This window comes from Electrona antarctica, assembly GCF_951216825.1.
Source record: "Electrona antarctica genome assembly, chromosome: 8".
NCBI lineage: Eukaryota > Metazoa > Chordata > Actinopteri > Myctophiformes > Myctophidae > Electrona > Electrona antarctica.
In genome coordinates, this window is record NC_136789.1 from 17,596,692 (window position 1) to 17,622,261 (window position 25,570).

A 25,570-nucleotide genomic window follows, 5' to 3' on the forward strand; every position below is an offset into this window, starting at 1 on the left:
ACCAATACTGCCAGTCCTGGAGAGTTCCTCATTGCAATGCTTGTTGTGGGATAGATATGGGGAAAAAATGATTTGTTTTCATTCATACCAGCTACATGGTCATTGTGTGCATATTGGTGACATGTCTGAAATATGCATGCATATGTGTGTGTGCGTGTGTGTGTGTGTGTGTGTGTGTGCACACCCGTGTGTATGCTACGACCATTCGGTCTTCTCTTTATTTTTTGAATTTTTGAATATGCAAGAGACACAAAAGACAAACAAGGCATACAATAAAACAAAAACATCAACAGAAGAAACAGAATAATAATTAAAAAACAAACAAACAAACGAGGTCATGGAATGTACAGCAACAAGCAACAACAATACATATTACAGACTTTTGGATTCATTGACAACCGGAAAGACACAGCCCATATTCACTCCATATCCGCTAAATACTCTATCCATTTCTCCCATCTTCTTTCACCCTTGCAGTCTTAAAGAATAGGTAATCTGTTCTAGGAGATGTAGTTGTTTCACAATGTTGATAAATAGGTCAGCAGTAGGACAATTCTTTTGTAACCAATTTCTTGTAATAGCTTTTTTGCTTGCTACAAGTAAAATCTTAAGTAAGTAGGAGTCATCCTGATTTAGCCCGGTCTTCATATGTTTTAATGTGTATAGGTATAGTACTGTTACTGTATAACCCTTTGTTCTTGTGTGAGGTTCTCCTGTAGAGTGTGAGGTGTGGAAGGTGTGTGTGAGCTGAGTGAATGAGTTGATTGAGAATTAGGTGACGCCCGGTACTCTTATATCCTTCCTGGTAGGCTGCAAGGACAGTCTAAGAAGGATGAGACGCGAAGACCGTACGGGCGACGCCATGTTGCTTTGGAAGGAAAGAAACATGCGCAATGGGCTATATGCAGCCAACACTTCCGCGTTCAGCTTCCTTGGTCTCAACTGCGCATGTTTCTTTCCTTCCAAAGCAACATGGTGTCGCCCGTACGGTCTTCGCGTCTCATCCTTCTTAGACTGTCCTTGGTAGGCTGCAAGCCTGCAACCATTACCAATCATCAGACGATTGGTTGCAGGCTTGCAGCCTACCAGGAAGGGTATAGCTGTTGCCAGACCTACCAGACAGGCGTGGCCGTTTTCTTCTGTCTGCCGATGTCTTTTCCGGGTTTTTAGACAGCTGGTGGATGGAAATTAAGCTCCACCCACACGGCTGACTGCCGCCGGGGCAAGCGTTTCCGGGAATCTGGCCGTCGCGGCATTCAGCCGCGTGGGTGGAGCTTCTTTTCCATCCACCAGCTGTCTAAAAACCGAAAGAGACGCCGGCAGACAGCTTCCTTTGGCCGCGCCTGTCTGCTCAGGTCTGGAAACGCTGTATAAGAGGCTGGTGGTGACCAGAGCCATCTAATAGAAGAGTTGCGATATTGAGGGGGCAGAAAACAGCCCGGTCACGTGGTTCATGTACTCACGCGAGCCCATAGACTCCAATGCATTCCGTAAACTTCCGGTTGTCCCCATTCAATACTTCCGGTTGTCCCCATTCAATAGAAGTCTATGTAGAAGAGCCGCCATTGGACTGGCCCCATGAAGTGAACGGAGTTTGCGTAACTCTGTCTTACTCTATGGCTCTGGTGGTGACCAGCTCCAGCGTTCTCCTCACTCCCTCTCCCAGCCAGATTGCCAGCAAACACACGTATGTTTAGTCATTGTATTATGTGAAGAGGTCCACAGCCAGGGTTTGGTAGGGGTGGGCACCATTCTTTTGGGATTCCTTTTTGCTCATGTTTTCTTGATTAGGAGTTAACAATAAGATTTTTCTTATTACTTTGGCTAACTAAGTTAGGGTTATATAGAGGGTATGCGCGTGACATCATCAAACCAGGAAGTTATGCAGGAACGCCTACTGAGTGGCAAAAAACTACTTTCTGGCCTTGACAGCCCATCCACACAGAAAAGTCATATTTGATTGCATTAAACAACATTAAACGATGTTAAACTCACTTTGCCTGTTGCTTTGCCACTCGATTTACCACTCGATGTGCCATTCACTTTAAGCATGCGCATACTCTCTATTGTTGTATAACATGTAAAACATTGTATGGCTGAGTCGGCTGACTTTCTGGTTGCTGGTAATTCTTTGGGAGTTAAGGAGAGAGGAGCTCCAAACTTTCATGTTGTGCAGGCCTCCGTTCTCCGATTAGGAGTTGGGTTAACAATTGTATTTTGGTTACATTACTTTGGGTAGGTATAAGTTAGGGTTATATTGTTTAGTTATTTGAGTTATTATTTCATAACAACTAACCTACCCTGAAAAAATTAATAATAATACAAAAAGAGAGAGGAGCTCCAAACTTTCATGGTGTGTGTGCAGCCCCTAGGCTGGGGCCGTAACGGTGTACGTTTATACGGTATATATATACTGTACACAGGAGGCAGGAGCTGTACACCCAGCCCTGCCTCAGGAAATCTTGATTCCCTAAAGACCAGGGGTCACCAAATGTGTCCGTGGCAAAGACTTGGTCTTGTCCGTAGCAAGTTTTAGATTTTCTGTTTTACACACCATTATAATGTTCTTGATCATAAGACCCACTTACTGAGCAAGTATTATGACACTATGGCACAATAGGAGTCCACTAGTACTAGTGGTTCTCAAATGTTTTATTTGCAAAGACCCCCTGTAACTCTGAGAGTGTTCAAATGGAACCAAATTAATGGACCCGTAAGGGTCCGTTTGGTTCCATTTGAACACTCAGAGTTACAGACCTGTCTATCTGGTCTATCTAGTTATGTGTTTCTGGTAATATTATTGCCCACTCATTTTGTATGTCTGTGGCAAAAAAAAGATGTTGACAAAAATGTCCACCACATGCCAACATGGCGATGACCCCTGCTAAAGACCACACCCACCCCCATAACAACCTGTTCACTCTGTTGCCATCAGGGAGGAGGTTACGGGATCCTCACATCAGCTGGCACAAGCAGGCTGAGGATCTGCTTCTTCCCCCAGGCTATAGGAGGACTGCTACCCTTATGCTGCCCGCATATAGGGCAGCAACAAAGGATTTCTGTTCCGTTTCTGTGCTTGGATTTCTGCCTGTCTTGGGCTGGGCCAGTGTCCTTATAGAACCCCGCCAGCCCGTGTGGTATACTATACACTACACATGCATACTCAGTGGTGGAAAAAGTACTCACAGCCACATGAACACTTTTTCTAAAAAGGTCATATTTTCATGGCCCTTTGTCATAGATGCTTACTCATCATTTCAATTGATAGAAGACATCCTGAAATATGGGTAGATCATTAGATTTTACTGCCATCTCATTTTGCCTTGCTTCCAGGACAACTTAAGCAAAAAGTGATTAATCTTACCCCGTTCTCCCCTATAGGGCTGAAGTGGTTACTGTATGTTTTGTAATAATAATCCAAATGTACAAAATAGCTAGTAACTAAAGCTGTCAAATAAATGTAGTGGCGTAAAAGTACAATATTTGGATTTGAGATGTAATGGAGTAGAAGTAAAAATATTGGATATTGGAAATAGTCAAGTAAAGTACAAATACCTCAAAATGTTACTTAAGTATACAGTACTTAAGTAAATGTTACTTTCCACTACTGTACTGATGCAGGGGTTGGGAAGTGAGTTTGGCTTCAGGCCTTTCAGGGACATTAGCTGGTGAGCCTGAACACAATCAATGGCTAATTTAGGACCCGGAATCTTATTTATATACAATAATAAGGCCTACTGTTATAAAAGTGAACGTGTGTGGTATAACAATAGATAGAAAGCCATGTGGAATAACACGTTGTCGTTACAAGTCCAGGCCTCATCCTTGAATGTGGATCAAAAAGTGTCAAAAAGAACATTTTAGAGTCATGCTCCTTTTGGAATTGATTGATTGAAAATGTTAGATAACAGAATGGGTACAGTTCAAGGAAGGTACAATTAAGTCAATACAAAAACTGCTAGGAGGATAAAACCAGAAAAAGCACTAAGACTTGTTTACATCAGGGTCCTCCATTTTCAATTCATTCAAAACAGGAACAGGAATAAGAGCTCTTTCATGGTTCAAGGTCTCTTAGAAGTTTACATCAAGGTCCTCCATTTTCAATTCATTCAAAACAGGAACAGGAATAAGAGCTCTTTCATGGTTCAAGGTCTCTTAGAAGTTAGAACGGAGAGAAACAATCTATCATTATTTTAAGGCATGTAAAACACAGTTTTTAATCCAAAAATATCACACACACACACACACACACACACACACACACACACACACACACACACACACACACACACACACACACACACACACACACACACATATTCAAAAATATGTACAGTACCTTTCAATTAATCCTCAGTCCTCAGCACATGTCATGTCACTGGACTGCATTGAGCCCTGATGCTTTATACAACAGGAGGGGGCGGGGCCAGCACTCTGTTGCATACACTGACACCACGGCGCATAAACAGCGCCTCAACAAAGAAAAATGTAGTAATTCTGAAGACTCCCTGGAGTCCTGGACCCCCTGTTGAAGACCCATGGTTTACAGTGATTTTAAACCCCTGTTGAAGACCCATGGTTTACAGTGATTTTAAACCCCTGTTGAAGACCCATGGTTTACAGTGATTTTAAACCCCTGTTGAAGACCCATGGTTTACAGTGATTTTAAACCCCTGTTGAAGACCCATGGTTTACAGTGATTTGTACGTTGATTTTATGTGATATGGACTACTGTCTGAAATAAAGATTATATATATATATATATAGCTGTGGGGTTTAAACCCTCACCAGGCGCACCTCTTCTACTACAGTGAACGGTAGAGTGACTGATGTTAGTCTTCCTCAAACGTTACTCTTTTACCTGCTTTTTACTAACACTGACATTACAAAGATGCCCAGAACATCGAGATGAACCTGTTTAGTTTATGGCTGCTCCAACAGTAGTGGCAACATTCCAAAAAAAAAAAAAACGTAATGTCAAAATATCCACCTCGGGGTCTGAGAAAGGTCCTGAAAGATACATAACGTCAGTCTTACCCAATACCCATTCTTTCTGTTTTATGAACACAAGGCTGACGTACTTTATACCTTCACTGCTTCGTCTCAACCATTACTCAATGGCTCTGGTCTCAGACCCTGCGGTGGATATTTTGACATTACGTTTTTGTTTTTGTTTTTTTTATGTTGCCACTACTGTTGGAGCAGCCATAAACTAAACAGGTTCATCTCGATGTTCTGGGCATCTTTGTAATGTTATTGTTAGTGTTAGTAAAACACTAACATTACAATCTTTTGTATTAATATGTTGGATTCATGTTCACATGTAGCCTATTTTTAAGTGGTTAATGATTAAAAAAAGAAAAATGTAGTAATTCTGAAGACTCCCTGGAGTCCTGGACCCCCTGTTGAAGACCCATGGTTTACAGTGATTTTAAACCCCTGTTGAAGACCCATGGTTTACAGTGATTTTAAACCCCTGTTGAAGACCCATGGTTTACAGTGATTTTAAACCCCTGTTGAAGACCCATGGTTTACAGTGATTTTAAACCCCTGTTGAAGACCCATGGTTTACAGTGATTTCAATTGAATTATTGCTTTGAGACAGACTGTAAGATGAGAGTCTGGGGAAGAGATGTACGATTGTGCGTGGTGTTTTCTTGTACTGGTGTTGTGTATGAGTTTGCATTTACTATGTTAATCCTCTCCTCTCCTCCCAGGTTATTCAAGCTCCTTGATAAGAAGTGTGAACCGATCACAATGACAGTTCCCAGAAAGGTGGACTGCAGAGGCCAGCCACTATGTGTATCCCTACAAAAGTGGACCAATCCCAGTGAACTGCACAGCTCATGGGATTTATGGGAACACTACTATTTTGGTGACCATACATTTTTTTTTTTTTTTGCATTCCTACTGTCTCTTGTTTATATTTTAAGTCTTGGATTAAGTCTTCCAATTAAATAGCTTAATGCCAGTTATCGCCAGTTATATGTGGCCACACCATAGACAAGTTGTCTAAGACAACCTGGCAAACCTTTACAAATTTCATTATGCTTTAAGGAGCATGTGATGTGTCAAACTAGGGGGTTTTCATGATTCTGAATCCATTCCAAGCATTAGTTTAATAGTTTTGCACAAAAAAACACTCCTTGGGCTAAAAACGGCCATAGCCGTCATCACAAATGTGATCACATTTGGGCACATTTGAGCAAGTGGCTATGGCCGAATTTAGGCCAACGTCACCCGACATATGTACAGTAAACAAATAACAGTGCCTAGCGAATCGATGACGCACAGAATAAAAGTGCCTCTTCATTTCCCTCTCCGCCCCCCTCTCTCTCTTCCTCTCTCACCCCAGTCGGACCTGTTCCAGGACGACCTGTACCCCGACACGGCAGGGCCAGAGCCAGCCATGGAGCTAGAGGAGTGGCTGGAAGGCCGGGACGATGACCCCATCCTGGTGTCCATGAGGCAGGGTTACGTGCCGCCAAAGAGTCAGACACTCAAAGTGTCCAAGAAGAATGTTCTGGACTCCAGACCCTCAACCCGTCGCAGCATGTCCACCTGCGATGCCAACAGTCTGCCGGTAAGTTGTATAGCATTCAGTTGTTATTCTTATTCATACTCCACTTTTAGGTGATAAGCAACTCACCTTTTAAGGTGATAACCTTATCACCTAAATGGTGTTAACGAGTCGAGTCCATCACACTCGCAGTGATGTCCGCATTGACTGCGCCTCCCTTTGGCTCCGTGCCTGAAAAACCAAGGGGACCGCCCACCCATCTTCTAGACCAATCAGTGAACGGGGTGATAGCCCAGAGTGAAAGGGGAGATGTCAGTCAGTAAAAACAGAGAGATGTGTCAGGGTGAGCAGTGAGTTGCTACTCCGCAGTGAATGACATAATGTTGTAGTTTTCTAACTTTAGAAAACTATACACCGTGGTGAGTCGCTTAGCACCTTAAACTGGAGTATGAATGGGCCTTTACTGTACATGGTCCATAAATAATGCCTAGCCTGCTCTCTATAATAGGGCATAGCCAGGGACAAATTAGCCATTGGGCCAGTGGGGCCGTGGCCCAGGGGCCCTTGGCTCTCAGAGGCCCTTCGGGGAAATTGGACCGCACAGTACTAGGTTTGATGCCCTGAAAAGGGCTCCTGGGGCCCTTCATTGGCCAAAGATTTAGTTAAATTTAGGTCAAAAACATGATAAAAACACGGAAAAACACGAAAATGGGGGCCCTGCAAATATTACCGGCCCAGGGGCCCTCGTGGGGGTTAATCCGTCCCTGGGCATAGCAGTGCCGGCAATTTTGTGGTGCCACCCATTCATTTTTCCCATAGAGATTTTCAAAAATATGAAATAAGGTGACATTTAATTATATTATATACTATGGATGGATGGATATACTAATACCACCATTTAAAATGTACCCTTTTTTGCGGTTTTCAAATATTTTTTAGGAGCACTGACCTGTTTCTCATTACAAAACTTCCAACAAACTCCCTTAAACACACGCACGTTCTGTAAACCAGAACCTGTTACAAAGACCGAAGTACTGTTCCAAGGCATTATGGTCTATGCAAAGAAATACAGAATAATATGCCTAATACAGAATATAACTCTAACCTTTTTGTTCTGTCAAGTGTCAAGTATACTCTGAGTAGCGCTCAATGAGCTAATCATGCCAGACCACATGTGTGGTCATCATTCAATAATATATTTAGCTGATGTTTTATCGTGCCTTGGTTACTTATATGCACGATGCACAAATATGCATCTTGCTATCATGGTTGAACACTTTTCTGTTTATCTCTCCTTTTTTTGTACTGTTTACTTTGTCCTAAACCTAAAGCTTTGCTTCAAGCTGCTCCCTGGTTTGATTTATCCCTGACCTGTCCTTTCCACTTTTGTTCTTTTATCCTGCCTTTGTTCCTTCCCTTCCTATTTCCTCTCTCGGGCTCCTTTCTCTTGTCTTACACTATTTCTAAACTCTCTACCTAAAACCTCTCAACTCTCCTTTCTGGTTCTCCCTTACTCCTTCACATCTGCTTTCTCCTTGTCTGTTCTCCCTCCTCTCCTCTTTGATCGTCTCCTTTTCTTTCCTCTCCTCTCGCCTCCCCTATCCCCTCCTTGTCACCTCCTCCCCTATCCTCTCCCCTCCTCTGCTCCTCCAATCCTCTCCTCCCATCCTCCTCTCATGCTCTCCTTCCATCCTTTCCTTTCCTCTCCTATCCTCTCCTCTCCAGCCTCTGATTGAGAGGTTGCTGGAGGAGATACAGAATCTGAAGGCCACAGTTTTGTCTCAGGAGAAGAGAATCTGTGACCTGGAGAATAAGCTCTCCCAGTACACCAATGGCACTGACTGACATGCCCACACACACACACACACACACACACACACACACACACACACACACACACACACACACACACACACACACCCACACCACACACCACACACCACACACACACACACACACACACACACACACACACACACACACACACTGGCAGGCGCACACACACACACACACACACACACACACACACACACACACACATACACACACACACACACACACACACACACACACACACACACACACACACACACACACTGAATGACGGTATATTCATATTTTTGCCAGGAACCATAGCAACCACCTACAATAACATTCAATAAGCCCGCTACTGCCTTGTAATCTCTAGCCATCCGGTCCCTGTGCAACTCTATGGCGTTATGGCTTTTGAGTGATAACTTATAAGTGATCAATAATAATAATATTAAGTGGTAAAGTCTTCTGAAATGGGCAAGGAGGATGGTGTGAGAGGAAGATGGATGGTAATTCTTGCAAGTTGGTTCCTAATAATATAACCTCTCTGAGCCGGCCCGGACCGGCCTAGCGGTCCGGGCTCCTAGGCTGACAGCGTATCTCGGGTTCGACTCCTGATTCCGACGACCATTGCTGCGTGTCACTCCCCATCTCTCTCTCCCCCATTTCCTGTCACCATACTGTACACTATCCAATAAAGTCCTAAATAATATCTTTAAAAAAGATAAAAAAGATCACTGACCATAAAATGCATTTCTCAGTCTCTGACGAACGTTTCAAAATGTAAATAGTGACAAAGCAAAAAAGCAAAAAAGATGTGAAAACCAAAAAAAAGTGAAAAGTTTTGTGTGTTCTGTAAAGGGATATAGATGAGACGTGAGGACATCAGTAAAACAGTAAATAAAAAAACAACCTTTTTTTAAAAACATTTGTCTCGTTCATCATCTTGGTTTGATCATTGATATCTTCAGGGGTCATCCATGTCCGTACATGGACAAATGTGTGACTTGTTCTTGTGCGTGGCAAATTTTAGATTTTGTTTCATACGCCGTTAAAATGTTATCATTTTGATCTTAAGACCCAATAACTGCATGTCAAGTCTCCAGGTTTTCTTGATAATATGAATAACACTGTCACATTATGAGTCCAACTAGTACTATGTTTTATTTGCAAGGGCCCACCATAACTCTTGAGTGTACAAATGGAACACTCAATTCAATTTCAATTCAAAGGGCTTTATTGGCATGAGAAAACATACGTTTACATTGCCAAAGCAGAAAGCACAATACAACAATACAGCAATACAATCAAAACAAAAAATATGTACATTTGAACGTCAGAATCGTCAATAGATCAATTTCTATATTGTACATAGATCACTGGATGCAGGTATAGTGCAGGAATATACACAATGATTAGTCTTTAGGGTGGTTGTGTTCCGTTTGATATCCTTCTCCTATCACAGCAACTCACGAATCTTGCTGCTGTGTTTGCACATTGTTGTACTTCGCCCAGCAGATATGGGAGTTACTCTCATTCACTCTGAGTTACAGACCTGTTATGGTCATTCAGGGCTATCTCTTTGTGTTTCTGGCAAAAATATAATTTTGACAAAAATGTCCATGAGGTCCCCCAGGCTTTTCTCCCGCTACACCAATGTCTTTGCGGAAAATAGCTGCATGTATAAGCTTACAGTGCCTGGCAACGTGATGCAAGCTTGTAGATCTATTTCATACTTTTTGACTATTTCTTCTGAATGTTCGCCTATTATGACATGCCCATAAGTGTGAAAGGGATAATCAGCAAGCAATGCACTCCCTAGGATGGAAATGCCACAATTGTTATCGAAGGCTTGGAGAACATTATGTAATCGCCCCCCCACCCCCACACAGAATGCAGTGAAAGCATGAAATAAATAATATTTAAAATATATTTATTTAATAATCAACCACAGACATTTAGAAGCATTACTACAGTACGATGGATTTCACATAATTTACTTAAAATAAAAAAGTTAATATTAACGGTGAACTTTGGAACAAAACCCAGAATTTTCCCTTCCATTAAATGTGTAATTGATAGATATGTGCGTAATATTTGACAATTTGGCCATTTCAAGCATTCGAAAGGTCTTTAAATTGTCACTTAAGATATGTGCAGATACTTTGGCTGTATTCACTTATTCTGTATTGGTTCATTTACTGTTGAGTGAGAAAACGATGTTGCACATTAAGATAATCTGGGGATTTTGTAGAGTTGCGGTCCAACACCCCAGTTAGGGAACCACTGTACTAGGGGGCTAGTAGGGGGGCCAGTATCAGTGTGATAGCCACATTCAGGCAAAGATAGGAGGGCTCCCGGACGGTTAGCTCAACCGCCTGGGCACATCAAGGGGCCAGTGAGGCGCTCCAACGTTGAAGCTCTGGGTCCTAGTGGTAAGAGGAAGGACTGCAGGCGGACCCGTGCACGGACACGTAAATGGTAAATGGTGCATTTATATAGCGCCTTTATCCAAGGCACTTTACATAGATTGTGCATTACATTCACCCATTCACACACACATTCATACACCGATTGCAGCGGAAGCCATGCAAGGCACCAACTAGCACATCGGGAGCAATTTGGGGTTCAGTGTCTTGCCCAAGGACACTTCGACATGTAGACAGGAGGAGCCGGGATTCGAACCGCCGACCCATGGATCATTGGACGACCTGCTCTACCTCCTGAGCCACAGCCGCCCCGTAGGACCATCACTCCCTACGTCACCCATACGTCACCCCGGACCTCAAATTTGAGGTCTGGAGGAGGTACTTCCGGCAGTCTTCCGGGTGCTTCAAAACGCCACTGAGCAACTTCATCGAAATGAATAGCTTGGGGGCGGGGCTAGTGCTCCAGTTCGGTCTCTATCCTTTATATACTCTATGGGGCACATAGGCTGCCGAGCCAGCCTGACGGCGTGCCGCGGGTTCGCCTCCCGATCCCGACGGCCTTTGCCGCATGTCTTCCCCCCATCTCTCTCTCCAGACTACTTTCATCCTATCAATAAGGGCAGAAAAAGCCCCATAAAAATATCTTTTAAAAAACAAAACATAGCAGGGCTGAGTGGTCTTAGCTATAGCAGCTGGAGTGACGGGGTGCGTTAATGAGCTGGTGGTTTGGGTAGTGGCAGTTTCCCTGGCAGTGTAGAAACAGGTGCCCACGTTGCCCACTCCGTCCACTACCTGCAGCTCTACATCGGGTGAACAGCAGGAGGCGCTGTAGGACACCAGGGTTATGTTCTGGTTTTGCGTGCTGCTCACTGCCACGCTGGTGTTCAGTGCTCCGTTGCCCTGCTTGAGGCTGACGCGTTCCACACCCGTGCCCTGGGGGCCGTCGCTGACGCTGGCAGAGAGTCGCCACGTAGACAAACTGCAGTTGGACTCAGAACATTGGGGGTCCAGGGCGGCCAGCTGACACACTGGCCGAGTGAAATCTGTCACCTATACGGGATGAGAAGGAAACATCGGTCACTTAAGCCACCAAAGCAACAGTGTTAATAACACATCTACAAGTTTACATGTCGTTTTGTGATGCGTTGTGAGCTTGTAGATCTGCAGAAAATGTAAGATTTGTATTTATTTATTTCGCCTATAATGACGCCAGGTTGAAAGTGGTTAAAGGGAGATGGTTCATACAACTGTAATGTCACTCTTTGGGAGACGTACCGTGTTAACGATGGAAAAACGCAGCACAGCGTAGTTGGTATCCGTGCTCCCGGGCGCCTCAGCCTCGATGGTTAAGGTGACGTCACATCCAGATGGTGTATTAAGATGGGCCATGAGGGTCACTGTACCACTGGCACTGCCTCCATCTGTAAGGAGGATGCTGGTTGGTGAAGTGAAGTCAAACCCACGGTCATTGGTGGCTCGGATGGTGACGTTTCCCCCTGTGCCGTTAATCGCCACAGTGAAAGGCACCGGGAACGGAGTTCCTGGCTCTAAGATGCCATCTGAATCAGCCTAAATGTATTGAAGAATGATACAACAATTACTGGGAGTTGTGATAAGCACTTTTCAAACTGGATATAGACTATAATAACGCTGTGGCCTCCTTGTCCAATCTTCAGATATCCATAGTTAGCTTGTGTTATGTGTGCAGTTTGTGAATGAGGCAAATCACAATTTAATGTTAAGTGGTGAAGCATCAATACAGGCGGTCTGCTTGTGTGCATGTGGTGACGCTGTACATCTTATTTGGCTGAGTGTTAACAGTGTAGCTTATTCTTTACCAATAACCAAATAGATAAGCTGGAAGAAGCATCTCTTTGAATGCATAATAGAGTTTACACTAGTGTTACTGACCATGATACTGACAACGATACTGATAGTATCATGCTCAGTATCATGTCTGTCACTCATTGACTAAAAATATTTCACTTTTTTAAATGATGACATGAAAAGGTTACCTGCAGCTCTACATCGGGTGAACAGCAGGAGGCACTGTAGGACACCAGGGTTATGTTCTGGTTTTGCCTGCTGCTCACTGCCACGCTGGTGTTCAGTGCTCCGTTCTCTTTGAATGCATAATAGAGGCATGTGGTGACGCTGTACATCTTATTTGGCTGAGTGTTAACAGTGTAGCTTATTCTTTACCAATAACCAAATAGATAAGCTGGAAGAAGCATCTCTTTGAATGCATAATAGAGTTTACACTAGTGTTACTGACCATGATACTGACAACGATACTGATAGTATCATGGTCAGTATCATGTCTGTCACTCATTGACTAAAAATATTTCACTTTTTTAAATGATGACATGAAAAGGTTACCTGCAGCTCTACATCGGGTGAACAGCAGGAGGCGCTGTAGGACACCAGGGTTATGTTCTGGTGTTGCGTGCTGCTCACTGCCACGCTGGTGTTCAGTGCTCCGTTGCCCTGCTTGAGGCTGACGCGTTCCACACCCGTGCCCTGGATACTGACCACGATACTGATAGTATCATGGTCAGTATATGTCTGTCACTCATTGACTAAAAATATTTAACTTTTTTAAATGATGACATGAAAAGGTTTGAGAACCACTTGTTTGGTTTAGTTATGGAGTCATGGCAGGTGCTCACCGTGACAGTCAGGCTGGAAGCCTTTAAGTTGGTAGCAGACTGTCTCTGGAAGTCAACAGCTGACGCTCTGGACTCGCTGCTGCTGCCCAGCCTCCCCTTCACGCGCACCACAAACTCCGTTGATGGGACCCTGTCCACCTGGACTAGGTAGTCTCCATCCTCCAGTAACCTCACGGTGCCGCTAACCTCTGCTGCCCCCGATGTTTCCACCAGAGACACCCCCGTGACCGCTGCCGAGTCACTCCCCGTGACCGTCACCAACAATGAACCATTAACACCTTTAATGGCAAATGAAAGAAATATGGATATCTTATGCTGCATCATCCAGTCAATTTCTGAGGGAAAGAAAAAGAGTCTTAAAAAGCTTCCTTTAGCTACACCCTGGCCCAACTGGACCAGAGGGATTTGAACTGCCTGACAATAACATCCTTAAGCACTTGAACTTTAGCATCCATATTTGTCGATCTACAAGCTATTTTTGTTGAGGAGATGTGGTGTAGAGCAGGGGTTCTCAAAGTGGGTGCCGCGGAACACTATAGGATGCCTTGACACAAGTCCAGGGGTGCCTCAGAATTTCATTTCATATTTATTTATTTCATTTCAGTTATGGTTTTACATGATCATATTAATTTTTACTTTGTACTTATTATTTTTTTACATATTCCATACCAGAAAAGAAAAGGAGCAGGAAGAAGATAAATCTTAAGCAGGAAGAAGATAAATCTTAATATAAGAATACTATAGGATGCCTTGACACAAGTCCAGGGGTGCCTCAGAGCACTAAAGGACGCCTTGACACAAGTCCAGGGGTGCCTCAGAATACTATAGGATACCTTGACACAAGTCCAGGGGTGCCTCAGAACACTATAGGATGCCTTGACACAAGTCCAGGGATGCCTCAGAATACTTAGATAATATTTGGAATTTATCAATGTCACTTCAGTTTAAACACTCTATACTTAGAACGCACCAAATACAGTTTTAACTCTGGTTCGTTTTCCTTTTTAAGCCTATATCGTACACTAAGTCTCTAAACCAAAATCACACCTGTGTGAAGTGAGGGGCGCTCTTATCATCGTAGTTACGTCACCAATAAGGGACCACCCCTTATTGGCCAAGGGTTTGCACCGATATACCGACAGCCGATTTGCTCAGGCACATATGATGTAAATTCTCCAATTTATGTCAATGGCATTTCATGTTTGTGTTCAGACAGAATCTACACTATAGCTGTTTAGTTTATAGGAGGGCCCCTCAAAAATAGTAGATCTACAAGCTCAGAACGCGTCTTTGTGACGGGCGTCCGTCCATCCGACCGACTGACCCATCCTTAGATTTTTTAAAAGTGACACAAATTTGAAAACTTCTAATAAACATATAAACAATGCATACCAGCTCTAGGACGGGTCTCTAAAACATCATATCCTGTAAAGGGGCTCTGGGCCAATTCCACAAAGTCAAACAGGAAGTCAATGTCACTTTGACCTGAAAATAAAAACGTTATACATGAAAGAAAGTTATATGCTTGCGATAGGTGCATAGGACAATTAGACATATAGCCAGTGTGTCTTTTCACACTTTTTAGAATACTGAGAGCATAGAGACTCATTTTATTGTTTTGGTAGATCTGGCCCTACGTAGAAAAACCCTTGAGGCCCTTGAAGATCTGCCTCCGAACCATGCAATGTGTCTTGCATAGTAGAATTTCACTGATTGATATTTATTCGTATTGATGTAAATGTATAAATTTATTCAAGAAATATCAGTCAGTGCAATAATATACTACATACATTTTTTATTAGCCATTATTATTATTAAATTATAATTAGCTGTTTAAAAGGGAAAGCTACAGAGCATAACAGCTAACTCACTAATAACAAAAGTATGCCCTGCTGCTGATTTTTTAGGCTCTCAAGATGACCAAATAGGTAAAATGCACGTCACCTATGACCTTCAGAGTGTAGGGCTGTGTGGACACCATTCGTATTTCCCATGATCCCACATGTTTGTTTAGCTGCATGGTTCTGAAGTTTCCTACAGCCAGGATGGAACCCAGCGGTCCTGTGCTATCAGCACTGCTCTGAGACACTCCTGTGAACACAACACACGCATTGGAAACCAACAGAGCACAGTGACAGGCTGACAGCAAGCAAGTGACCTTTTTCACCGCAGCCATATTGACGTAAAGTAGTTGTGTTATGTAACTTCCTTCACAGGTGTTATTGTTGTTCCTCAAACTGAAGGGTTAGCTGCCCCTGCAGTGCATTCTGTCCAGGGTACACCCGGCAGCTAACATTTTGGATGTGTAGTATACACATGAATTAATCTTAAGGTCTATGTGGTTGATCCTCCTGTCAGTGACGTCTGGTGGCCTAAATGATCAATGGAATGACATGCGTAAATGTGCGCAGCGTCCCTCACACAAGATTGAAGAGACGCGCACATCCACCCATCATTGCTGCTTTTCACTACAGTCAATGGGCATGGGGCTACTTCAGTTCAGATACAATAATTGAATTCTCTTTGTCGCCCAAATACCGGCAGAAGTGGATGTCTCAGTGGTGAATGAGTTGACACAGTTTTGCGTGCGTGTGAAGAGGGTCATTTGCGTGCATCCCACGCTCATTGCGTGAGAGTTGGCAGTTCCGTTTTACCTTCTGGGTTTATAAGACTGAAACTCAAGGAGCGTCCTGTGATGTAGATGATTAGGTTTGTCACTGATTCGTCTACTGAGAAGGTGAAATTAGCGGGCCTTCCTGGGGTTCTGGCAGCTTGCAGAATGGTCACCTACAGAAACAAAAATTATGAATCTGTTCCTAGTACTAAAGCCACATTGGTGGCAGTGAGAGGTAACTGTTTTGAAACTTGCAACACTGGCCGTACCAGATGACTGAAGCGCATTGTGGTAAAGTTAATTCGGGGTGATGTGCTGATAGTTTTTAATCCCATACGGGATTTTGAAAAGCTATATTTCTGCTTGATTGATAGAATACTTTAACAGGTTGCAGAAAAAGCCCAGTTAAAGTACAGTTCAATACATGGTCTGTTAAGTGGATTTGAAACCCCCAAAAGCCTGCCATACCAACATATTCTAACATAATGACATTGAATGACAAATACAAATATACAGTACTAAAAATGCTTAAATATCTCAAATAGTGTAGCTTTAATTTACAGCAACCATATTCATTAAGAACAATAAGTGTTGATTTATCAGTGGTAATTATGCTGATGACTTTAGAATAGTTTGTTGAACACTGTTGGCGATATATTTTATTTTATGTTGAATTCATAATGATGTTGAAGATTACAGTACCAGTGAGGAAGCAGAGGACTCTGTAATGATTCTGGTGGCCTCTAGCAGCTCGCTCTTGGTGACTTCAATAGCGTGTCCCCCAGACGCCTGAGCCAGGTCTTTGTAGACCTGGGCGTCTGTCCGGCTCATGTGGGCCATCTGTACGCCGCTGTCAGACCGCCTCCGACGACGGCGCCCAAACACGCCGGTTAGCATGAAGTTCACCTGCATGCAATTATTCATGTAGATTAAATCAACTTAATGTGGTAGCTCTCTTAATTAAAAGGGACACTTCACCCTTTTTGCAAAACAATATGTTAATGACATTTAGAAGATTTAGAACACTTTCCTGTTTTTTTGTGATATGTGGTTTTAGATATTTTAGCAGTGTCCATGATGTCATGGACGCTGGGCTCACGTACTGACTACATGCAGATGATCCTAAGAGTTTTGAGAAAGAAATTCTATATGTATACACACTGCTATATGTATACACACTGGCAGTACCGAAACCCTGCAATGACACAGATGCTTTATGTATACACACTGGCAGTACCGAAACTCTGCAATGGAAAGCACACAGATGCTTTCCAGGTTTTATATAGTAGAAAACATGTATTTAGATTTGGATTTTGACAGAACCAGAAGTTGGATTTAAATACTGGCCAGGCAGAGGATCAACTTCCTCAAGTCAACTATTTGATGGAGAAGTTTAAAATAATTTTAACAAGCTAGAGCTTGGTTTGCCTGGTGGAGAGGAAGGAACTGTTTGGATTGGAATAACGATAACCACGGTGCAGCAGTGCAAGCGAAATGTTTGTCAGCATCGGCGTACCCACCTGCTCAGCTGTGCTGAGGAACCTCATGTACAAATGTATGTGTAGGTTGTCGGATTCTGTCAACAGCATTATTGTTATTCTGACTAACCGTTTATTGAGTTCAGTCAGGTTTGTTTCTAAACTGTGGAACCATTGGCGTGTAAGCCTGTATAGTATGCAACTATGCATTTGTGATTTTATGTAGACAATGTCTGCCTTTTGTTTGTCTCTGTTTTTTTATGTCAATATGGACCTTGTGTCTTTAATAAAGTTTGATTGATTGATTAGTCCTACCGCAGAAACTCCCTGCTGTCAGGTGATAAGAAGCGGCCTGCTCACTCCTCATGAATTGAAGGATGTATGAGCTCAGTTCGGGGCTCTCCCAGGTTGGCAGAGAGTAGCGCCCAGGATTACAGTCACCGGGGGACGTACATATACCTTCTAACTGTAGCTACCTGAATTTATTCTGATATTTACAAATAAGACAATACTTAATGAACCATATTGGAGCTTTGGCTTCTGTTGGGGACGTTAAGGAAAAAAAAGGCACAAATCGAGAAAAAAATACTAACCAAAAATCACACCTGTGTGAAGTGAGGGGCGCTCTTATCGTACATCATCCAATTAATATACTTCCTCATGAATTAATTTGTCAACTTATGTTATCTTTTAACCATGATATAGTCTTTATATTCAACGTTTAAAACAGTTGCACTGTGTTTAGAAAAGTCGATTTGCCCATCCACATATGACGTAAATTCTCCTTTCATGTCAATGGCAAATGTCAATGTGACACATTTGTATAGGAGGGTCTAGTGCCCCTCAAAAAAATATGACAATACTATATTGTCTCTGGGTGGAAACATATGTCCAACAGTTTCTTTTCAGGGTTCAAATAAAAAAAACAGCAAAAGTAGCAGATCAACAAGCTAAAAACACGCCAGAGCTTGTATATCGGATACTTTTGTGTGACGCTGTAGTATGATCAGCTGGGCATTCATTTACGAAAAAATTAAATAAAACACAAAGTTAAAATATGAAGATAGGAGCAACGATATACTGTTATCTATGGCAGCCACACACCACTGTCTTGGTGCGCTCGATCAATGCGGTCACCGTGCTCTTCAGGTGGCTGTCCTTAGCCGAGGCATCAGTGAAGAGGAAGATCTCAGAGTTTGGAGGGGCCCCGGTTAAAGCCAGCTATACACAGATGAACACAACAGAGAAAAGGAAGTAGTGTTGAATCACAATCTACAAAGTAACTATGTAACTAAAGTTTTCAACAAGTTGTAGTGGAGTAAAAGCACAATGTTTGTAGGCCTACATGAGTACATGTACTTAGTTACTTTCCACCCCTGGTTCGTATGAATAAAAGCTGCAGAACAAACAGGGAAGCAGTCCACACCACTCTACCTGAAGCCCTGAAAGACAGGGTAAATCATTGTTCCCTCCTTGTAGTATCAGCTCATTAATGTGAGCTTTGAAGATGTTTAGATCTGTTGTCCTCATCAGTGGACCAAAGTCTAACGTTCAGAGTGGGGGACAAAAAGTAGAATTTGTATTCAAGTCTTTTAAACTTTTGAGGCATGGATTATGAGGTATATCATGAGGTCAATAAGAATACTGTTGATGGATTAGAATGTAATACAGTATATAGCACAGAACACTCCCTGGAATTAAAAGTAAACTGTCAGATTAGACCATCTCATGGTACGTAAGTTAATGGTGATCCATCTAAACAATTGTTTACCCTTTTTGGAACTCAAAGAACTGTTCACCATTGACTCAAGTCATTTAGGAGAAAATGGATACAAATTAAGCATTGCTGTAAAGTTTCTTTTTTATTCTCTTTTTTTAAATTTCTCTTATTTTTGAACTATCCTACCTGGATCTCTAAAGGGAACTAGGATGTACGATGAGGGCTCGTCTGGTGTTCCAACTTTACTGTCAAAGAGAGAGGTCACTGCCTTCACCGCCTCAATGTCATCCCTCATGCTTGGCGTGGCGTCAATCACAAAACAGAGAGCTTTATTAGATCCCTTGGAGATCCCCATCAACCTGACAGAAGAGGCGAGAGAAAGAGAAATGGAAAACACCCTTTTCACTTGAATCCCGCATGCCTATTCTGGGGGGAACATTTGCCAAAAATAGCAGATCTACAAGCTCAAAGCAGGTCAAAGAGATTTGGTGGTGGTGGTGGTGGAGTAGCATTTTTACTCAAGTCGTTTAAACTTTTGATGCTACGCGCTGCATTTGAGCTTGTAGATCGGCTATTTTTGGTGGAGACGGAAAAAGAGGGCGGTATAGTGTAGTTCACCCAAAAGATATTTTCAATTACACACCCCAGCCTTGATTTCATGAGATTTGTGTTCATGTCACATTCCTGAGCCAATAAGTGTGTGACCGGGACAGTGTCATCGTTCAGTAGGAGACTCAGTACTGGAGGCTCCGCCAGTCAGACCAGTCTGAAGTTAGTGTTTCTGTACTGTACAAGCCCTCCTTCCTGGCCTGTGTGTGTGTGTGTGTGTGTGTGTGTGTGTGTGTGTGTGTGTGTGTGTGTGTGTGTGTGTGTGTGTGTGTGTGTGTGTGTGTGTGTGTGTGTGTGTGTGTGTGTGTGTGTGTGTGTGTGTGTGTGTGTGTGTGTGTGTGTGTGTGTGTGTGTGTCACTGCTCGGACGGACGGACAGACCGACAGGGACACATATACATAGCTACGCAATGGAGTGACAGTACCACTCAAAAAAGACTTCATGGAGTGTGTAATTTAAGTCATGTTTTTGTGTGAACAACTTTAACATTATGTGCATTGTTAGATGCTTTACTGTAGGAAGTCTGTGTGTCCGGCTGCTGCATCAATGTCCTCCAGCAGCTCTCTGGTAGCAGCTATTGCCAGATGTGCTGCTTCAGAATGGAGATGACCGTGGCTGGAGGTCCGTGTGTCCTTGTTGATCCCGCCTTTTGGCTCCATGCCGCTTGACAGGTCGACAGGGCCTCCGTGGCTGCATTTCCCTGTTCACCGTTAGATTTGAGAACATACTAAGTGATCAAATGGTTTAAAATGCCTTTAATCAAACCCATTTAGACCCGAGGCAGAGTCTTTAAAAAAAAAAACCTTCTAAAACCTAACCTAAGCTTTCTGAAAACCTTTCTTTGAGGTATTTGTACTTTGGAAATTGTAAAGTAGTAAAGTACAAATACCTCAAAGAAAGGTTTTCAGAAAGCTTAGGTTACTTTTACTCCACTACATCTCGTATCCAAATATTGTACTTTTACTCCACTACATATTTTAAATCTTACTTTGTAGATTTTGATTATTATTACAAAACATACTTAACCACTTTTAAATTCGACCATTTGAAAATAGCAGATCTACCAGCTTTTTTACCAGCAGCCTTCGTAGAAGGTGGCTGGTCAGTATTAGCCCTGGAAACTTACGACACCTTACTGACACCGCTAGTCGACCGGTAGATCTTTCTGCTGAGTGTTGCCAAGTCCGCATATTTCAAAAGCCCACAAAAAACACCTTTCAACACACTACTTACACACACTCCAACTCGCTTATAATTCGCGGACCTGGCAACACTGCCTCCCCTCGTGCCATTGGCTCAGACACACACGCACACGCACACACACACACACACACGCCTGGAAGCCACCGCCCAGTGTGATCTCCTCAGGAGAAGAGAAACAGCGGAGGAGGAGGAATTGTCGCCTCACGATTTTGCTTATTCCTTCTAAATCTCTGTATATAAAATATAGCTAACTCATCGAAACTCTTAGTTACATCAATATTGTTCTTCGCCAATAGTTGGTTTGTGCCAAAGTATTACGATTATAGAGTTCGCATTGGCCAATTCCATTGCCACGCACATTCACAGCCATTTCCCATCGCGGTGGTTTGACCCAGAGCCAACTAATAGAAGAGTTACGACATTGAGGGGGAAGAAACCGAGCGCTTGAGTGCTGTTCATGCAGGCTGAACTGAACAGTTTCGGGAGACAAACATAGCAGTTACTTTTGCACCATGCTAATGCCTGCTAAAGCTAATGTTGACAGCCTGTGTGTGTGCGTGCTTGCAGGAGAGAGAGGCAGGCGGAGCGGAGGGGTCTCGTCTGGGAGTGCGCGCAGCGTGTGTGTGGAGTTTATGCTTTGAGAATTTCTGCCCTCTTCCATGGCATTTGCAAAAAAACAAGCATTCTCCCATGTTGATAAGAGTATTTTGAAAAGCACTAAAGCAGTGGTTCTGAACCTGTGGTCTGGGGACCACCAGTGGTCCTTGAGGGGGTTCCAGGTGGTCCCCAGCTACATGATGGAGACTTGGTAACCAAATGAACCCTTAGAGATCTTTCACTCTTGCGAGTACAATTAAACCAAGTGGGTCCATTTGGTTCAATTTCACACTCAACAGTTGAAAAAATGTTAAACATCTGCATTACTTCTACACAATTTTGCTACATTTCAGAATGTAGCAAAATTATTTTGATCAACATTGGTCTGTTATCTCTCCTAATGGTACCAACATCAATACAGTTCTTTAGTTTGGGTCTGGAAGGCTAAATGTCATCAAATGGTGGTCCGTGGCTCAAATGCAGAATAAATAATGGGCCTTGATATGAAAAATCTTGACAACCACTGATTTAAGGTATATTTAGAACGGATAAAAATATGCGATTAATTTGTGATTAACTATGGACAATCATGTGATTAATCGCGATTACATATTTGAATCGATTGACAGCCCTATTATTATATAAGACAGAGGCAACAATTGTGCAAATAGACAATCCACAAGTTCACAACGACCATGGACATCTGCTATTTCACAACATATATCTGTGGAACCATTCTGTTGCTTGTCTGGGTGGGGGGTCCCCAGTTCAAATATGATTACTTTGTCGGGTCACAGCCTGAAAAGGCTCCTAAAATTGCTAGCCTACCACCTTGATATTACCAAAAAGAATGTTGTAACTTGTTGCCTTATCTAACTATTCATTGATTCACTCCCAAAATCCATTTGGCAAAAAGAAAAAAAATCACACCTGTGTGAAGTGTGGGGCGCTTACTTCGCATTCTCTCATGTTGGGCTAGTTGGTGTCAAGGTGATGTATGTTTGCTCAGCAGTTGCTGATGTCTGCTCAGGAGGTTTGAGTGTTTACTCAGACCGAAAACAAATTAGAGGGAACATTGCCGCGGACCACTGCACCAACCTCCGCAGGGACCCCCCTTATATTAAACACACATCTATACGGAAGCTGCTGGTTATTATTCATATTGAATCAATTCTTGTTTTTTATCTACAAGCGCATTGTGAGCTTGTAAATCGGCTATTTTGAAAAGATTTTTAATTTAATTAAAAATTAATACATTTGACAACTTGGAATGGAACATTCTGCATAATGAGTACTTTCTACTTTCAGTACATTTGGACACCAATAATATTTATTCTCGAAAAGAGCATCTGTAAAGAAAACCAATTTTCTGTCTTAGTTTGGCTGTAAGGTCAGTAATATGATATATATATTTTTTTTAAAGATATTTTTTTGCGGCTTACGCCTTTTATTGGTTTTTTTGAAGGGACAGACAGTAGGCTGACAGGAAACGGGAGAGAGATGGGGGAAGACATGCAGTAAAGGTCGTGTCGGGCTCGGGAGTCGAACCCGCGGCACACTGCGACTGGATTACCAGTCGGGTGCCCAGACGGTTACGCCACCGCCTGGGCAGTAATATGATATTTAAATGTAAATCTTTCATCGAGCCAAATACCCAGATATGAATGCGAGTACTTTTTCCACCATTGAATATAGAGTGCTGAGGTCCTGATCACTGCCACTAGCCCTGGGAGGTGTTGAGTGATGTCAGACTTCGATCGGTGCTCTACAGGTGACTGTACTGAGTCTCTTACCTTTTGGTTTGGTTGAGAAGAACGGCGCAATGCCATAGTATCCTGAAGTCAGTACTTTCTCCTGTATGATGTCTTCCAAAATATTGTTCCTACAGTCATCTCCATCACAGTTCTGGCAGGTTGCCCTGTTAACATCTGTAGAAAAGTAGTTCCACCAATTATTTTTGCACAAACGGCAAATTATCACCACAACACACTAACTGGGTATCTGATGTTTTCTGTTTCTCAAGACAGACGAACAACACTGATCCCTGGGTAATGCTTTCTATGAAGCCCATATATACACAATGCATTTTAAACATTATGACACTGTATAATTATAGTTGTAAACACTCATAAATATTAATACTGCTTTAACCTTAAGTAATAACACACCATTATAAAGCATTTCATAAACTTACACGGTCAAGTATCTCATACATCCTAATTTCCTGACACTTTTATTTTGCAATCAACGATCATAGTGCCCGATCGAAGCGAAAACTGCACGCACTCTCCCTGGATACCAGAGCAGATTTCTCTGGCCTGAATTCCGATTTTTGCTAAACACATTTTGTATATTAAACCAAACAGATATTGGTAGGCTACCTGCAATGTTGCCAATGCTGGTGTCAGATCTGATTAGGTTGGAGTTTGGGAGTTTGTTGCCCAGTTCCACCCAGTTGGAGTGACTGTAGAAGTCCTTCACATTAGAGGAAAACAATTTACACCAAGATTAATTGGGGGAAAATAAATTGTCAAACAGAACAACGATAACGACAACGATATGAGTCATACCTGTAAGGGGTGTAAGATTTCCCCCAGCATCTGCCTGGCCGCTTCAAAGTTCCCTTGCTTGTTGTTGGCTTTGACCGCGGACAAACCATGTGTGATGATTCTCCTTCCCACAGTGAAACGCTCCGCGTCAAAATGGTAGCTCTCGTTGAGCGCATGGCGGAGGTCCACTCGTACATTTCGCCACTTGATATATTTAATGGCTTGGCGGAAGGTCTTCGAGGACCTCTGTGAGGAACAGGCCACAATGACAGCTTCAGCTGTCAAAGGCTGTTGTCGCTGCAGTGGGGGGAAAAACATCCAAATACCATATAAACACTACCAGAAGAAGTCAAATGGACAGTGGTAACTCAAGTACTCTACTTTTTTTTAAAAAGTTGCTACATTTTGTTATATTAAGCTCCCGATTACAAGGGATTAAACGATTACGTCAATTACGTCAGTGGCCATAAGGGATTTATTGATTCATTACGTCAATTACGTCAATAGCCATAAGGGGGTACATTTTGATGCCAGTACTTTAGTAGTTTTACTCAAGCACATATTGTTACTTTTACTTAGTAAAACATTTGACACAGACACACACACACACACACACAATGTCAATGGATCCTTACTGGTGACGTGAAGTGTCTACCTGCCTCTAGGGCAAGGTTTCGGCACACCTGTAGAGTGGCATTTAAGATAGCCATCTCCGTGATGGTAGGGTGATTCAGGGTCAGGGAGTCACCTGGTAGGTTCTCACGATTCTGAAACCCCAGAGATCCTCCGGTCTGCAGAAGAAGGAGAACCAATACTGCCAGTCCTGGAGAGTTCCTCATTGCAATGCTTGTTGTGGGATAGATATGGGGAAAAAATGATTTGTTTTCATTCATACCAGCTACATGGTCATTGTGTGCATATTGGTGACATGTCTGAAATATGCATGCATATGTGTGTGTGCGTGTGTGTGTGTGTGCGCACCCGTGTGTATGCTACGACCATTCGGTCTTCTCTTTATTTTTTGAATTTTTGAATATGCAAGAGACACAAAAGACAAACAAGGCATACAATAAAACAAAAACATCAACAGAAGAAACAGAATAATAATTAAAAAACAAACAAACAAACGAGGTCATGGAATGTACAGCAACAAGCAACAACAATACATATTACAGACTTTTGGATTCATTGACAACCGGAAAGACACAGCCCATATTCACTCCATATCCGCTAAATACTCTATCCATTTCTCCCATCTTCTTTCACCCTTGCAGTCTAAAGAATAGGTAATCTGTTCTAGGAGATGTAGTTGTTTCACAATGTTGATAAATAGGTCAGCAGTAGGACAATTCTTTTGTAACCAATTTCTT

At 42.6% G+C, this 25,570-nt stretch overlaps 2 protein-coding genes across 2 annotated transcripts; one reads left to right on the plus strand and one right to left on the minus strand.

Annotated features, from left to right (window-relative positions):
- Window positions 1-5,719: 5,719 nt before the first annotated feature.
- Window positions 5,720-8,081, plus strand: LOC306927919 (coronin-6-like). Its single transcript, XM_079507803.1, has 3 exons — window positions 5,720-5,775; window positions 6,356-6,583; window positions 7,852-8,081. The coding sequence occupies exons 1-3, from the start codon at window positions 5,758-5,760 to the stop codon at window positions 7,888-7,890; spliced, it is 285 nt and encodes a 94-aa protein (XP_079363929.1). The 5' UTR covers window positions 5,720-5,757; the 3' UTR covers window positions 7,891-8,081.
- Window positions 8,082-8,144: 63 nt separating this feature from the next.
- Window positions 8,145-24,950, minus strand: LOC306928636 (von Willebrand factor A domain-containing protein 7-like; the record flags this gene model as incomplete). The annotated part of the gene is made up of 16 exons (XM_079508897.1): window positions 24,836-24,950; window positions 24,222-24,497; window positions 24,033-24,126; window positions 23,445-23,579; window positions 20,365-20,551; window positions 19,429-19,601; window positions 18,957-19,066; window positions 18,627-18,743; window positions 16,747-16,950; window positions 16,085-16,217; window positions 15,375-15,521; window positions 14,823-14,915; window positions 13,431-13,708; window positions 12,037-12,330; window positions 11,464-11,811; window positions 8,145-8,246 (listed from the first exon to the last, which is right to left on the minus strand). Exons 1-16 carry the CDS (start codon window positions 24,908-24,910, stop codon window positions 8,145-8,147), a joined length of 2,766 nt encoding a protein of 921 aa, XP_079365023.1. The 5' UTR covers window positions 24,911-24,950.
- Between the last annotated feature and the right edge of the window lie 620 nt (window positions 24,951-25,570).